The sequence below is a fragment of the Poromitra crassiceps genome, assembly GCF_964638095.1.
Source record: "Poromitra crassiceps genome assembly, chromosome: 2".
In the NCBI taxonomy this organism is placed as follows: Eukaryota; Metazoa; Chordata; class Actinopteri; order Beryciformes; family Melamphaidae; genus Poromitra; species Poromitra crassiceps.
In genome coordinates, this window is record NC_139624.1 from 74380516 (window position 1) to 74396016 (window position 15501).

The 15501-nt window shown below is 46.0% G+C and overlaps 1 protein-coding gene across 1 annotated transcript in view; it reads right to left on the minus strand.

The window, feature by feature from the left end:
• Window positions 1-479: 479 nt before the first annotated feature.
• Window positions 480-15501, minus strand: part of mtrr (5-methyltetrahydrofolate-homocysteine methyltransferase reductase) — a 33882-nt gene continuing 18860 nt past the window's right edge. Inside the window, exons 13-15 of the mRNA XM_083651730.1 lie at window positions 8667-8759; window positions 2437-2616; window positions 480-1571 (exon numbers count right to left, since the gene is read on the minus strand). Of these exons, the coding sequence (XP_083507856.1) occupies window positions 1430-1571; window positions 2437-2616; window positions 8667-8759 (415 nt within the window). The 3' untranslated portion in view covers window positions 480-1429. The remainder of the gene's footprint in view (window positions 1572-2436; window positions 2617-8666; window positions 8760-15501) is intronic.

Here is a 15501-nt window from a genome sequence, read left to right on the forward strand (position 1 = left end):
CGGCCGAATAACACCGTTAATGGTGTAATGTTATGTTCGCTGCGGTGCAGAAATTACTTTCAACATGACGGTGATGGTTTAGAAACTACGCTAAGTCAATGGTAAGTGACTACCACTATCAGAAACACGTTCCATGTTAATGCTAATATATCATGCTTAGACAAACATCGCCTATGGTTGTTGCCCTAGCTTGTGGATCAGCCAAGACAGCCATGCGTCCACTACTTTCTCCGGCCGTCGCTGCCATCTTTTTTGTTTTGTGACGATTGTGACGTGTCGAGGCACGTAGCGTGCGTCGACTTAATTACTTAGTCGACGTCATCGATTGCGTCGACTCGCCGGGACAGCCCTACTACACACTCTATTCATAGACACATATATCAAACGTGTAGATTTCCCCTTAAAATAAGTTTTTAATTCATGATCACACAAGGCACAGTTACATTTGGTTTTAAACATGTTGTGGCAGTTTTGGTGTTTAGAGTTCAGTCACCGTGGTGACAGTCTATGGCAGCAGACAGGAAAAGACAGTTAGGTGAATGAGGAGCACACATTAGGAGTTAGATTTGGCTCTGGCCCTTACAGTATAACGCAATGCCATGATAAATCACAGGGCCTGGCTTTTGAAAAAAAAAATCCTTTAACCTGATCTATGATTACATAGATTATTTCACACCAATATTATTTCAAAGAAAGTGACAAAAAGAACATTATATCCGCTGCATTTCTGCTGATGGTATGATGGAGTTACTGATAAAAAAAAAACATGTTTTGCTTTTAATACACAGAACATAATACTGGAGAAAATATGATTTTCGCATTGAAATACATTTTCAATATTGTCATACTGTATATATCAAATCTTTGATGTAAGCTCCCTTAATAAATGACTTCAGAGGTAAAACACCAAAGTGTGTGTAGTTGCGCAGTGCGCAGCTTTTGCATAATCCAGGCTAAAAATAACTTGTGGAAAAATAAATTTGTCAAATTCAATGAACGACCATAAACAATTTGCTGTTCGTGTTGTTAAAGAGCTACGGATTGCTGTGTTGTTGCCATCCAGGGTGGAGCCATATCCCACTCTCAGTCTAGTCACAATCAGTATATCACATCAGGCTGAAGTAAATACCTTTTCCCCAAGAAAGTAGGGGGCTTGTCGGCACTAAAAGGATTTTCACACTGCGGGGCCAAGCTATTGCCCCAACCAAGGTCCTTTCTGTTCAAACAGCACATACCAAGATGATGTAGTGAACCAAGATGATGTAGTGAACCGATATCCCTGGAGTCCGTTGGAGTTGGGTGGCGCTGGGCGGTGTAATCTACCTCTGGGCTTCGGCATCCACAGTTTGACAGTTCTAGAGGTCACAGCCGAGCATGCTGATTTCTCTTAAGTGTGAGAGGTTACCGTGAAGGGCCCTTATCTTCTCAGCTACCAGATGTCCTGTAAGTAACGTTTCTCCTCTCTTAACCCTGCCAGCTTCTTCATGGCCTCCAGTTGGTCCAGCTGAAGCTCCGCTCTGATCATCTCAATCAGGGTGTCGTTCACGTCCTTGGCCATGTTCTTAGCATCCCTGGGTAAGGGAAGGAATGCAGATGAGATGAGGAACTAGGGCTGACGTAATCAATAAACATGTTTTTCAGACATTGCTAGATAATATGTCAGAGTACTCTGCTGAGTCTGCAGGGTTTTGCAGAATTCAGCGAGGATCCTGCCTGTCCAGGACTGTGTCCTGCAAATAAATTGCTTTAGCAAACTAACCTGTAGCTTCTTGTTGCATTCTACGGGAGGGGGGGGGGGGTATCAATTTATGGGCTAAACTGATTCTGTGGCTCTGAGGAAGCCAAATAAATGTTCCAACGAAACATCTGTCTTGTTCCAAGGAAATGTGGTTGCATCTAAGGTGATTTACTTCAAGATGAGTTGCTGTATATGCTAGGTATGTTTTGGCTGTCTTGTCTTGTTGTAGTAAGCATTTCATATTTTTGTGCCGAATCTCCAGAGATTTGTTTATGCACTATAAATGTAAAAAACAGAAATGGCCCTCAGCGGTGTTGCATGCTGTCAGGGCAGCAGCAGCAGCAGCAGCAGCAGCAGCAGCCTTGAGGTTAGGGAGGTGGGCTTGTGACGGCAAAGTTATTAGCTTGACTCCCCGGACGAGAGCAGGGGGAAAATGCGCGAGGGGAATGTAAAATAAGTAAGGCTCTCGTCTCCTCCTCACCGACTTGCCCTTGAGCAAGGTGCTTTATTCCCTTACTGCTCCAGTGAAGCTGCTGCTCAGTGGCCAACAGTCGAGGAGCGTGGCTGTACTGGGCAGCTCCCAGGTGGGAATGTGAGCGGCACAGGAAAACAGCAAGGAGAAAAAAAACAACCAAAGGTTAAAATAAAACAAAAAAGAATAGAATTACTGCTGCCATGATCATCAAGGTCAGTCTTACCCACAGACGTAGAGGCAACCGTTGTGTCTGAGCAGGATGCTGGTGATGTGTTGGCTGTTGAGGAGGAGGTTGTGTTGGACGTATCTGGGGCCTGCTGGTGAGGCCTCCTGGGCATCTCTGGAGAAACACACCTTCAGGTGGGTCAGGGCACCGCTGGACACAAAGCCCTCCAGATCCTCTCTGGGACACAGATGCAGAGAGACACATGCGATTATTAAAGGGAATATCCATTTTAATTCATATTTCTCACAGGGTTATTGGACAGATTATACACCTGATTTGTTATTTCCAAAACTAAAGACAGGAGAGCCAATATTTTCTCGACAATGTTGACAAAAGGCAAATCCTGGAGATTATCATTTAGTAGTCAAAGGGAGTGCAACTTGGGTAAACTGCGGCTACACTACTACTGCATGATTGTACTGAGAGATATGGGCACATTTTCTATAGTTAAGTAGCTTGACTAACTTTAGATTGAGGCTACGTCCTCTTGTCTGATCTTTTTCTGCTTTTCACTACGGTCTTAATCGTGTTTTTCCAAGTGTTCAAGAAGCTTTCGCATGATGAGATCCTTTCTCATCCAGCCGCTCCCCTGAGATGTTCAGAGAGATAGCTCCAACTATTTCACCACCAGGCACATAACCCACGGAACATTTCCTTACGAAAAATTGTCAAGCTCGATAAAACCGAGCACTGATGGGTAAAAGGTCTAAGCAAAACTGTGGCGGCTAAACCACTTTATCTTGTTTAACACGGGAGGAGCGCGGAGAAAAGAAATACAGATTTCAAAAGCAAGGTCAGAGTCACTGTTATAAGCATCTTTTGACGATCAATCCTCCTGGCCTTGCAGTTGGGTGTAACCTTTGCTTGTTCCCTGTTGGGGTGCCTGTCTGCCAAGTGCTGCTTCTGCCTCAGTGTTTTCACAGGGCCTGGTGTACTAATGCAAGGGAAGGAGGCAGGGAAGGAAACAGGAAGTGCTAGTGAGGGAGTTAAGGTTTACTCTTGTTTATAGCAGCTGGAGTGGGCAAACATGCGCACGCTCACGCACGCACATGCGCACGCACGCACACACACATGCACACATGCACGCACACACACACACATGTGCACGCACACACGCGCGCACACACACACACATGCACACGCACACGCACATACACACGCACAAACACATGCACACACATGCGCACGCACACACACACGCATGCACACAGCCCCACACACGCACACACGCACACACACACACACACACACACACACACACACACACACACACACACACACACACACACACACACACACAAACACATGCACAAGCCTTGGCTCAGAGATCATGGGTGAAGCTGAAGGTCTTCGCCTGGGGAGTCTGTGTCTCACAATAACCGCTAGACTAAAATAAGGCATTTTCCAATAATACAGAGAGGCCACAGTATGAATACTAAAGGGAGGATTTTTTTTTTTTTTTTTAAGTAAAGGGAGAGATGAGCACCTGCTGTCTTTGTGCTCTCCCTTTCGTTTAGGTGAGGATGAGATCTCCAGAAGTGTTGATATCGACCCAATCACCCAATTGTTTACAATAACGTCCATGTAGGCAACGCAGGCAGAATACAGTTTTAATATTTAATGTACAACTGAGATAAAGAGAAAGTGGTTCAGTCTAAAACGCATGTTTGATGCCTTCATATCTCATTAATTAACAACACTTTCACTAACGTTAGTTTTTGGACACGTCATTTACCTGTTGGGCCACAGAATGAAAACAATTACAGCTTGAGTTCACCCAAAACTAGCAGCTCGTGCGACCAGTGGTGAGATATGTCACACAGTACATCAAATAAGCAGAACCAAAATGTCAGATAGGTCGGGCCACCGTGTTTAACTAGGGTTTATATCTTTAACGTTACAGTTACGGCTGAAAACGACAACAGAAATAAAGAACAAACGTAAAGTTTGTGATATCTCCACAATTGAAATAATTGGCCAAGTTCTCAGATGACAAGTGGGAGCGACGACAAGAGCTACACGGAGAAGGACTGCTGAATCTGATGTGCGTCTGTTCCGTCGATGTCTGAATCTGGATCATCACAGACTGTCAGCGGTGTGTGAGTGAGTGGCAACTGGTGGTCTACAACAGTAGACTAGTTGGCTTCCTGAAAACATAACAGTCGTGGGGGGTTCTGAGAGCTGAACCTGGCCCCCACCCTGGTGCGTTTACACAGACAACAGCCCATGGCAATAACCTGGAGCCCTAACAAGAAGCCAGCAGCCCTAGCAGCAGCCATGTTTCATTGTTTCCCTTGCAGCATGAAATCACATTCCATACAGGGCTGAAAGAGAGGAGAGGGATAAGTGTAACAGGGGAGAATTGCCTGTCTGGTTTGATGTGACTGGGGGGTCAGATTGGTGTCAGATGTTAAGTGCTGCGGCTGATTGGGAGTGACCGTGAGGCCTTGTTTGTTTTGGCTGGGGGGAACATTCAGAGCGAGACCGGTGGCGAGGTGGTCACATGATCACATCCTGTCTGGAGACCTTGTGATATGTACTAGAAACATCAAAAGTCAGCTATGCTATTTATCCAAGTTCAGATTTTACACCTCACTTACGGCTTACAGTATACCTGCCAACACTCCCGATTTTCACGGGGGTCTCCCTATTTTTAACCCTTTCTCCTGCTGTGCTCCCGAATTGGTCATTTCTCCCCGTTAATCTCCCGATTTCAATCAAATGGCTGTTAGCGGGCTCAGTTTGAAAGCCAGAGGGAAGCATCTGGTGTCATGAAACTAGAAGATCTAAGGAATCGATTGCTACCAACAGACCATGTCAACCACCAAGCTTGTCGGGAAGGAGGCGAAATAACGCTCCAAAGTTAGGCTAAAATTTTAGCGAGGGGAAAACTGGCATGGCCATTTTCAAAGGGGTTCCTTGACATTCTCCCCTCAAGATATCTGAATGAAAATGGGTTCTATGGATAGCCTACGCACAAGTCTCCCCCTTACAGTTTGGGTAGTACGAGCATTTTTGGGCAAGGCAGCATAAATTTACAGAACAATGGATCACAGCACTGATGGAGCTTTCGACGGGCCTGATTGGGGGGTCGCGGTGGGGTTTGGGAGGGTGCATTTCCTGATATACCCCAGAAAATCTCCCTCTTCTTCACGGCCTAATGTTGGCAGGTACGCCTTAAAGTCGAAGTGAACCGGAGGCGAATGCAATAGCGCCAGCGTATGAGACTCAAACAAATCTTGTCTGACATGACAGGGTTGAGAGGCGGACCACAAGCCGCACAATGCCGGGTGTCGATGATTTGATTTGACAATTCTGGGGACTGGCTTTGGCATTGGCCAATCATGGCGTGTTCCACCCCCAAATCGAGTGGGATTCAGCGTGTTGTCGTGCTACGCAAGTGGGATCCGCGGAGTACCAGGCAGCCAGCTGCTTCGTGCGGAGCGAGCGGACAATCCGATGCATGGGTGCTGCCCGCCCGCCTGGAATCTCCGAGGGCAGACCCCTGACAACCACGCTCTCAAGCGTGCGCCTTTTGCGCTATTTCTGTAAATACGATATCCCTGGAATGCGCGTTTTAACGAGCCAGTTACATTTCTTTGCATTCTTAGAGATTATAGTTTTTGTTTTTTGTTCATGTTTCTAACAATTGGCCAAGTTAGTACCGTAAATTCCGGACTATAAGGCGCACCGGTGTATAAGCCGCACCTTCAAAGTTGACTATTTTTTTCTTATATAAGCCGCACCGGACTATAAGCCGCGGGTGTTTTAATGGTATTTTTTTTTTTTTATTATTTTTTTTTTATTGTGTTTTAATGTTTAATTACCATATGTAATGCTCCCATTTATTAACATTTCAACAAAACAACATAACACAACACCACCTGTGTTGTTATTTACAGTGCACACAGTGTCATACAGTGTCATACAGTGTCATACAGTGTGGTGAAAAGAGGGCAAGAGAGGAAATTAAAACAGAAGTGGATTTATAGTTAGAAAGAGTGCTAAAAAAGAGAGTTTTTTTTTTTTTTTTAAATCCATAGATAAGCCGCACCGTTATATAAGCCGCAGGGGCCAAAAAAGGCCAAAAAACTGGAAAAAAGGTGCGGCTTATAGTCTGGAATTTACGGTAGTTAGTTTATGGGATAGGAATTCTGCCAGATGACAGGCACTAGGTGCCATTTTCTCTTTCTTTTGGAAGAGAAAATTATCCTGAAATGAAGATTTGATTGACAGCTGCCATGTCATGATATGATTGGTTGAAATGGGGTACAAATTTGATAGTACTAGGTGACGTCAGCAAACTGTAGATTACCGTTATCAATTAAATCTTGAAAAATGAACTTTTGATGATTGTTTTTGCGTACATTATTAAATAGGTGCACTGCATACCCATGTATTTGAACTAAAAGAAAAGAAAAGTCATTTTTGGGTTCAGCTCGACTTTAAGTAGAGTTTTGTTTAGGATACGGTCCGGTACGGTGAAAAAAAAATCACAGAAACGATGCTAAGCATGTTTCTGTTTCTGAAGTACAGACGCTCTTTCTTTGAAAGGAAATCCTATAGAGGTCAACTCAGACGGGCCTTTCTACTTTCTAATGTTCTCCTCGTTCAAAAAGGGAAACAACAAAGTTACAGGAAGTTGTCAGATACATACATGTCGAGTGATCAATTGACCGACCACTCATGCCCATCCATAGGCTAGTTACCTGTTTCATTCGAGTACAACGTTTGGCGGCTGAGTCATAAAAGACAGATTGAACACTGTGGGGGTGTGCATGAGAAACCCACACTGTGAACAAACCCTGCCCGCTACCTGACTGTGAGTTGCTATTTAGCCAAAGGGGATCGAGGAAACAAAGGGGAACAAACAAGAACCTCTGTGATGTCTTTGTTTGTGATTAAGGATGCTAATCCATTCGTGCCATTTAATCCTGGCTGCGACACAACTTGATTGGTGTGCCGGCCCTCAGCACAGGCCCTCAACACAGGCCCTCAACACAGGCCCTCAACACAGGCCCCTCAGCACAGGCCCTCAACACAGGCCCCTCAGCACAGGCCCTCAGCACAGCCGGCCCTCAGCACAGGCCCTCAACACAGGCCCTCAACACAGGCCCTCAACACAGGCCCCTCAGCACAGGCCCTCAACACAGGCCCCTCAGCACAGGCCCTCAGCACAGCCGGCCCTCAGCACAGGCCCTCAGCACAGGCCCTCAACACAGGCCCACAGGCCCTCAACACAGGCCCTCAACACAGGCCCTCAACACAGGCCCTCAACACAGGCCCTCAACACAGAGGCACCAAGCTGATCCTGAGCCAATCAATTAGCATCTAGTCAGGAAGTGAGTTGAGACAAAATAAACGCAGGTCTCTACAGACCAATCATCTATCCACAGGGTGAAGCAGGTTCACAGCTCTATAATACACAAGACCAATCCAGTGAGGGTACTGATTCAATACAACTCACATCCTATTTGAAATAACATGTAAGAATATCACGCAACATAATATAATAAAAGACCTGAAATACTTTATGAAGGTAGGGGAAATGTAATCGCTGTAGCCATAAATGTGATATGACAAGCTAGATCACATAATCAACAAATCCTTATTATGGTGAAGATTATATCACTGGCAAAAAACATAATTATAATTTGTCTTGTGCTTTCAAATGCCCCCTAGATACACAACACATAATGACAAAGAAACCACAGGCACCCTCGGCTTACTAGCTCACAGCTGGAGTGCAACCTCATGTCTGTGTGTTGAGCACTGAAGCAAAGAGTCTCCAGCTATTACAGCCTTCATACAGTAGCTCTAGGTAAGCCTGCCACCCCCAAGTCACAATTACACGCCAGGGTGACAAGGCACTGGTGTCCTTGACATTAAATCACTCATAGAAGAAGAAGAAGAAGACGCATGCGGCCTTGACTAAATTAGCTTTGCATGAACATGTCCCCATACATCTTGCATTCTTGAACAGATTGCTTCAATACTGTTGCTTTCTGCCATGAGCCTGTACAATGAAGAAATGACAGTCACTCACATCATCCAGTTTGAATGCTGTTCACTATGCAAGGCCACAGGAATCAATATACACAACAACTGGCAATATGACGGAGTGTGTGGTGGGTTTGGAAAGCACTCAAAGCAGCATATCTGACAGTTGGAGAACGTATGTATATATGCACATGTAGGGAGAAATCAAAATCAGAACTCAAACTTACCTGAACAGGTAGTCTCTGTCTCGGTGGCGGCAGCCAAAGAACAGCCAGGTCTCAGCGAACACTGCCTCGGGGTTCTGCTGGCGCTCCTTCTCTCTGAAAGGCAAAGGGACGGTATCTCAGCGGTCAATCGATACTAACAGACGACAGGAGAGAGAGTCCTTCCTCGCAAGCAGAGGTTAAAGAGGGGCAGTGACACCATTAACTACTGTCTGCAATGACAGCACACCGAGCGCCACCATTTTCCTCGTGCGTGGAAACGAGCGCGCGCGCTGCAGCGAGCACATTATACGCAATATTAAATTACACCCAAACAGTAGGACGGATCACTATCAACAGTTGCTGAAAATGGAACTAGGACTTGTGCCCGGTATGTGTGTATGTGTGTGTGTGTGTGTGGGGGGGGGTGCGCATACGTACGTGCACGCTCATGTGTGTGTGTGTGTGGGGGGGGTGCGCGTACGTACGTGCACGCTCATGTGTGTGCGTCCGTCCGTCTGTGCTTTGTGTGCGAAACTGCTGCCGCAAAACTGATTCCTCCTGTGGCCCGCGCGTTTGGCAAAGCTCCCAGAATCCTTTGTAAATAATGGCAGCGTAATGGCACAAGGCCCCGAAGATGCTGCTATCTATGCCGCCCACCTGCTGTAAAGGTGACAGCTCTCTCCCCGATAACAACATTTGACCCCGCGACCTTTCATGATAGCATCAGTCAGGTGACCCTCTAAGTAACGGAGCATTATTTGTTAGTCCCCATCTGGTGAGGGAGAGAGAGGGAGAGAGAGGGGGGGGGGGGCGAGAAGAGACAGCGGGACCAGGACCAGGAGCCGGGGGAAATCCCACAGAGAGGCACTGAGACCGGGCCCTTTGTGCTGCACTCGGAGGATAAGGTGCTGCCTCCTCTGCACCCCAACTGTTGCTATTTGTCTACTACAGGACGACCTGTACAAAATGTCAGCCAAATATCACCCTTGATGGAGGTGTATAAGGCTGCAACTAATTATTTTTTCCCCCATTATCAATTAATCTGATGATTATTTTCTCGACTAATCGATTGTTCGTTTGGTCTATAAAATGTCACAAAATGGTGAAAGATCTCAATTACTTTTTCCCCGAAGCCCAAGATGACATCCTCAAACGTCTTCTTTTGTCCTGACCAAACAGTCCACAACCCAAAGATAAGATCATAGAAGACTAAGAAACTAGAAAATATTCACATTTAAGAAGAGAATTTTACTTTATTTTTTGTCTTAAAAATTTGTCTAAAGGATTAATCCATTATAAAAATAGTTGGTGTTTAATTTTCTGTCGATCGATTAATCAACTAATTGTCGCAGCTCTAGAGCTGTGTGTTGCATACAAATTAATTGTTAGTAAATTGCTTATTAGCATTAAGGTCCTTACACACCGAGCACGTTTTTTTCGTGCGATTAATTCGCACGGCAATAATATTTTCCGAACCTATATCAGTCAATGCAACCGTGCATACCAACGGCGAAGTTTCGCCGAGCGTTATTGCGGTGTTTATTTTTTCGAACCACGGTCGATTTTTCAGAAGTTCGCTTCCGACGTGTACACATATGTGGCTGTGATTGACAGGTGGGTCAAAACTCGCATCGCAATTTCGTGCCGTATATTCGCATCGCTCTTGATGTGTAAAGACCTTTACGCTTGACAAAGTGAGACAAAATGACATCAATACAAAAGTTTAATTGCAAGCAAGCGCAGCCCTGCTCTGGTTAATTCAATTAATAGCTGACCAGTTAATGGAAATTATTTGGAAAAGTAGTTTGTTTGATCGTTGCGTTAGTGAACAGGGCCTAGTTAGACCGCTGTCTGATCTTTGCTTTAGTGAACGGGGCCTAGTTAGAGCACTGTCTGATCTTTGCTTTAGTGAATGGGGCCTAGTTATAGCACTGTCTGATCTTTGTGTTAGTGAACGGGGCCTAGTTAGAGCGCTGTCTGATCTTTGTGTTAGTGAACGGGGCCTAGTTAGAGCACTGTCTGATCTTTGCTTTAGTGAACGGGGCCTAGTTAGAGCACTGTCTGATCTTTGTGTTAGTGAACGGGGCCTAGTTAGAGCACGGTCTGATCTTTGCTTTAGGGAACGGGGCCTAGTTAGAGCGCTGTCTGATCTTTGCTTTAGTGAACGGGGCCTAGTTAGAGCACAGTCTGATCTTTGCTTTAGTGAACGGGGCCTAGTTAGAGCACTGTCTGATCTTTGTGTTAGTGAACGGGGCCTAGTTAGAGCGCTGTCTGATCTTTGCTTTAGTGAACAGGGCCTAGTTAGAGCACTGTCTGATCTTTGCTTTAGTGAACAGGGCCTAGTTAGAGCGCGGTCTGATCTTTGTGTTAGTGAACGGGGCCTAGTTAGAGCGCGGTCTGATCTTTGTGTTAGTGAACGGGGCCTAGTTAGAGCGCGGTCTGATCTTTGTGTTAGTGAACGGAGCCTAGTTAGAGCGCGGTCTGATCTTTGTGTTAGTGAACGGGGCCTAGTTAGAGCACGGTCTGATCTTTGTGTTAGTGAACGGGGCCTAGTTAGAGCGCGGTCTGATCTTTGTGTTAGTGAACGGGGCCTAGTTAGAGCACTGTCTGATCTTTGCTTTAGTGAACGGGGCCTAGTTAGAGCACGGTCTGATCTTTGTGTTAGTGAACGGGGCCTAGTTAGAGCACGGTCTGATCTTTGTGTTAGTGAACGGGGCCTAGTTAGAGCACGGTCTGATCTTTGCTTTAGTGAACGGGGCCTAGTTAGAGCACGGTCTGATCTTTGTGTTAGTGAACGGGGCCTAGTTAGAGCACTGTCTGATCTTTGTGTTAGTGAACGGGGCCTAGTTAGAGCGCTGTCTGATCTTTGCTTTAGTGAACGGGGCCTAGTTAGAGCACGGTCTGATCTTTGTGTTAGTGAACGCCGACGGGGCCTAGTTAGAGCGCGGTCTGATCTTTGTTAGTGAACGGGGCCTAGTTAGAGCACGGTCTGATCTTTGTGTTAGTGAACGGGGCCTAGTTAGAGCGCTGTCTGATCTTTGTGTTAGTGAACGGGGCCTAGTTAGAGCACGGTCTGATCTTTGCTTTAGTGAACGGGGCCTAGTTAGAGCACGGTCTGATCTTTGTGTTAGTGAACGGGGCCTAGTTAGAGCACTGTCTGATCTTTGTGTTAGTGAACGGGGCCTAGTTAGAGCGCTGTCTGATCTTTGTGTTAGTGAACGGGGCCTAGTTAGAGCACGGTCTGATCTTTGTGTTAGTGAACGGGGCCTAGTTAGAGCACGGTCTGATCTTTGTGTTAGTGAACGGGGCCTAGTTAGAGCACGGTCTGATCTTTGTGTTAGTGAACGGGGCCTAGTTAGAGCGCGGTCTGATCTTTGTGTTAGTGAACGGGGCCTAGTTAGAGCATGGTCTGATCTTTGTGTTAGTGAACGGGGCCTAGTTAAAGCACGGTCTGATCTTTGTGTTAGTGAACGGGGCCTAGTTAGAGCACTGTCTGATCTTTGTGTTAGTGAACGGGGCCTAGTTAAAGCACGGTCTGATCTTTGTGTTAGTGAATGAGGCTTAGTTAGAGCACTGTCTGATCTTTGCTTTAGTGAATGAGGCTTAGTTAGAGCGCTGTCTGATCTTTGTGTTAGTGAACGGGGCCTAGTTAGAGCACTGTCTGATCTTTGTGTTAGTGAACGGGGCCTAGTTAAAGCACGGTCTGATCTTTGTGTTAGTGAATGAGGCTTAGTTAGAGCACTGTCTGATCTTTGCTTTAGTGAATGAGGCTTAGTTAGAGCGCTGTCTGATCTTTGTGTTAGTGAACGGGGCCTAGTTAGAGCGCTGTCTGATCTTTGTGTTAGTGAACGGGGCCTAGTTAGAGCGCTGTCTGGCATGCTCAGAGTGCTCAGATCCCATTCATTAGCATCCTGAACGAGATTCTTCTGATCTGCAAACAGCCTCAAGTAAACTCATTTTAGTGAGCTCGTCTCTCTAGCTCGCCGCCTGCCCTAAAGGATCAATACCAATATGAAAAACCTGGATTCCATTCTGAGTAGACCACACCGGCGCCTTTCCCTGAATACAAATTACATCGCATCACATATACCCACACTGAAACAGCCTGCAATACAGTCCCAGGGGCAAGGCAGCATCTGCAGCGCGCACTCCATTTGGGGTCGGAATCAGGGCCCGGTTGCCTTTCAGCACCATGCAGATGAACAGCGGGTAGGGGAAACTGCAGTGGAAGCTGAGGTGAAGACTTGGAAAACATCGCAATTATCTCATATCTTCTGTCCATGTTCAGTGGTGGGAATGTTATTTGCCGCTCACTGTGGGGTGTTCATAGCCTTTCTTGGCATAAAAAAAAAAAAGTATATATAAAAAAAAAAAGAAAACAATAAAATAGAATAAAACACCTGAACACGACAAAAACTCCAGGCTTAATCACTGACTTTACAGTGCAGTTCATGCATTTTAAATGTCGAATTAAAATTGTATTCAGCAGAATACTGGACTATGTGAGACAACATTCTAACTGTAAACAACTGTCTGGATAGATTAATAAATGGAAGCTTCATGTGTGTGTGTGTGTGTCTCTCTCTCACACACACACACACACACAACACACATGCACGCACGCACGCACGCGCACACACATACAAGTTGCGATATTAAATGCGCAAATACACCTAAGGGCATTCCTACAGTAAGTATAAAAGCAAACAAATAAAATTGGTTTAACAAAGGAAAAGCTTGTTAGGAAGATTTGGGCTATCCAGTTAAAATACAATATCCCTCTAACTATTAGTGATTTTCCACATCCACACCCTGAGAATCTCATTCTCCATTGCTCATCCTTACAAAAAAGCACAGTAATCAATAGCAGCCCACCCAGGGGTCTTCTTCAAATCTCCTGGTACCACCGAGTGAGGCTCTAACCTTTCCACTGCTCTCTTCTTCCACTTGTTAGCGCCGCTGCAAAACTAGCACAAAGTCCTTTTGAGAACAGCCATCGATTGAGCGAGGAGGGGCGGTGGTGGGGGTGAAGGTGTCGAGGCGGGAGGATCGAAGTGTCCCCGTGTTGTTTTGTTGCTAACAGCAGCCTCGCTCAGGTCTCCATGTTGCTAACAGCAGCCTTGCTCAGGTCTCCAGGCAGATACAGCGTCCCGCTGACAACATGGTGATTTTGATCTCCTATCAGAGTGCAGCATCACCGCGGGCGGCTTTGTTTGGAACCTCAAGTTAGATTCCGTACGACGACGTGCCGCCATGAGAGGATTGCACAATCCTCTAGCACAATAATATGCAGCTGGCAGAGAGAGGGAGGGAGAGAGGGAAGACACGAAGCGGATAAGGAAGGCAAGTGAGCTGATGATGGATTGTTTCACATGGCTCCATCCTCCAACAGTGAGGAGCCATCTCGGGAAGCAAGAGGCAAAATATTTGAACTCAATAAAAGTTATTTAAACACACACACACCATTGAACTCTCAAGGACACACTTGTTCAGCGATTTCAGTTGCAGCTATATTGTGAAACATAGCATTCTGAAATAAATCAATGTCTGAATATTTTCCCTACACTGACGTCTACAAGGGCAGAGCATCTGGAAAACACTTAAATGTGAAATATGGTATCTTAGAGCTAGACGGCAATATTTGGGTGGCACTGCGAGGATAAAAGTAAGACTGATACGTCCATAATAATGGCTGTCTCTTACGCCAGAGCGCTGCTGTCCCTTCGGCTCAGCCTTGATCATTCGGCAGTCTGTGACCGAGCGGGTCGCTCCGTAATGTCCGCTTATCATCAGTGCCCTGCGGTCCCACGGGGCCCGACTACCTCTCAACCCCTGATTCATCAACTTGTGGAAAAAGTTGTCGTCGTCGTAGAGTAGCACTCTGAGTCTGTGTCACCTCTGACTACAATGGGCCCTGACACCACACGCGCCACAACAGAGCCGACGGATTCAGAGACAACCGGAGCTGACTGGGAGACAACCTCATTTAGACAAAAGCCGCCCGCGTGGTTAGACACGCCAATCTGACTCAAAAGGCTTTAGGCCACTTTCTATTGGACCCGGTTCACCAAACACACATCTTGCCCTGGATAGAGAAGCTTCCATCTCGGTTTAGCTGTCAATTCGGGTCTCTCTCAAACGAAACAAAAACCTCTCATTTGCTACATAAGACGAAAGTGCTGGTATTTTTCTAAGTGTTCAGATTTACATGCGTGGTTGGTACGCTCAGGAAAAGGGTCCCGGCAAACAGTCGATATCCCCGCCCCACCTCCTCGACGATTACTATCGATGATTTACATCAACAACATGGCCAGCACCTACTGAACTCTTTACATACAGATCAATACCCCCCCCCCCCCCATGCTCTCACTTGACTCACAGCTGTTCATTACAGAGTAAGTCATAAACGTGTGCATTGGAAGGGCCTTGATTTATTCCTGTTGAGACAAGTGAGGCATTGAAGTAATCCCTGACGTGATCACACAGCCCCTCTGACCAGATTAACCATCGCCCAGGGAGATGTAACATTACATGACGCATCGAGTTTCATTCCGTTTTTAGGCGAGGTCTTATTTAATTGTCTGTGTGCAGATGACTCAAAATAAGCATAAGATGATCTGCACTTAACATCGCTTGAGCATTGTGAACATTCATTAGTGGATTTTGGGGGATTTTGACTGGAATAATCTGTCACACAGCGCACCGCGTCTCTTAGCGGCTGTTCGGTGATCCTTGACATCCCGTCTTTGAACTTTGAACTGTGCAGTGTATAAGTGTAGCAGCGCGGGCGAAATATCTTGATGCATTAGTTGAACTGTGTGTCATTGGCGTGGGATTAAGTGATAATGCGTAATAA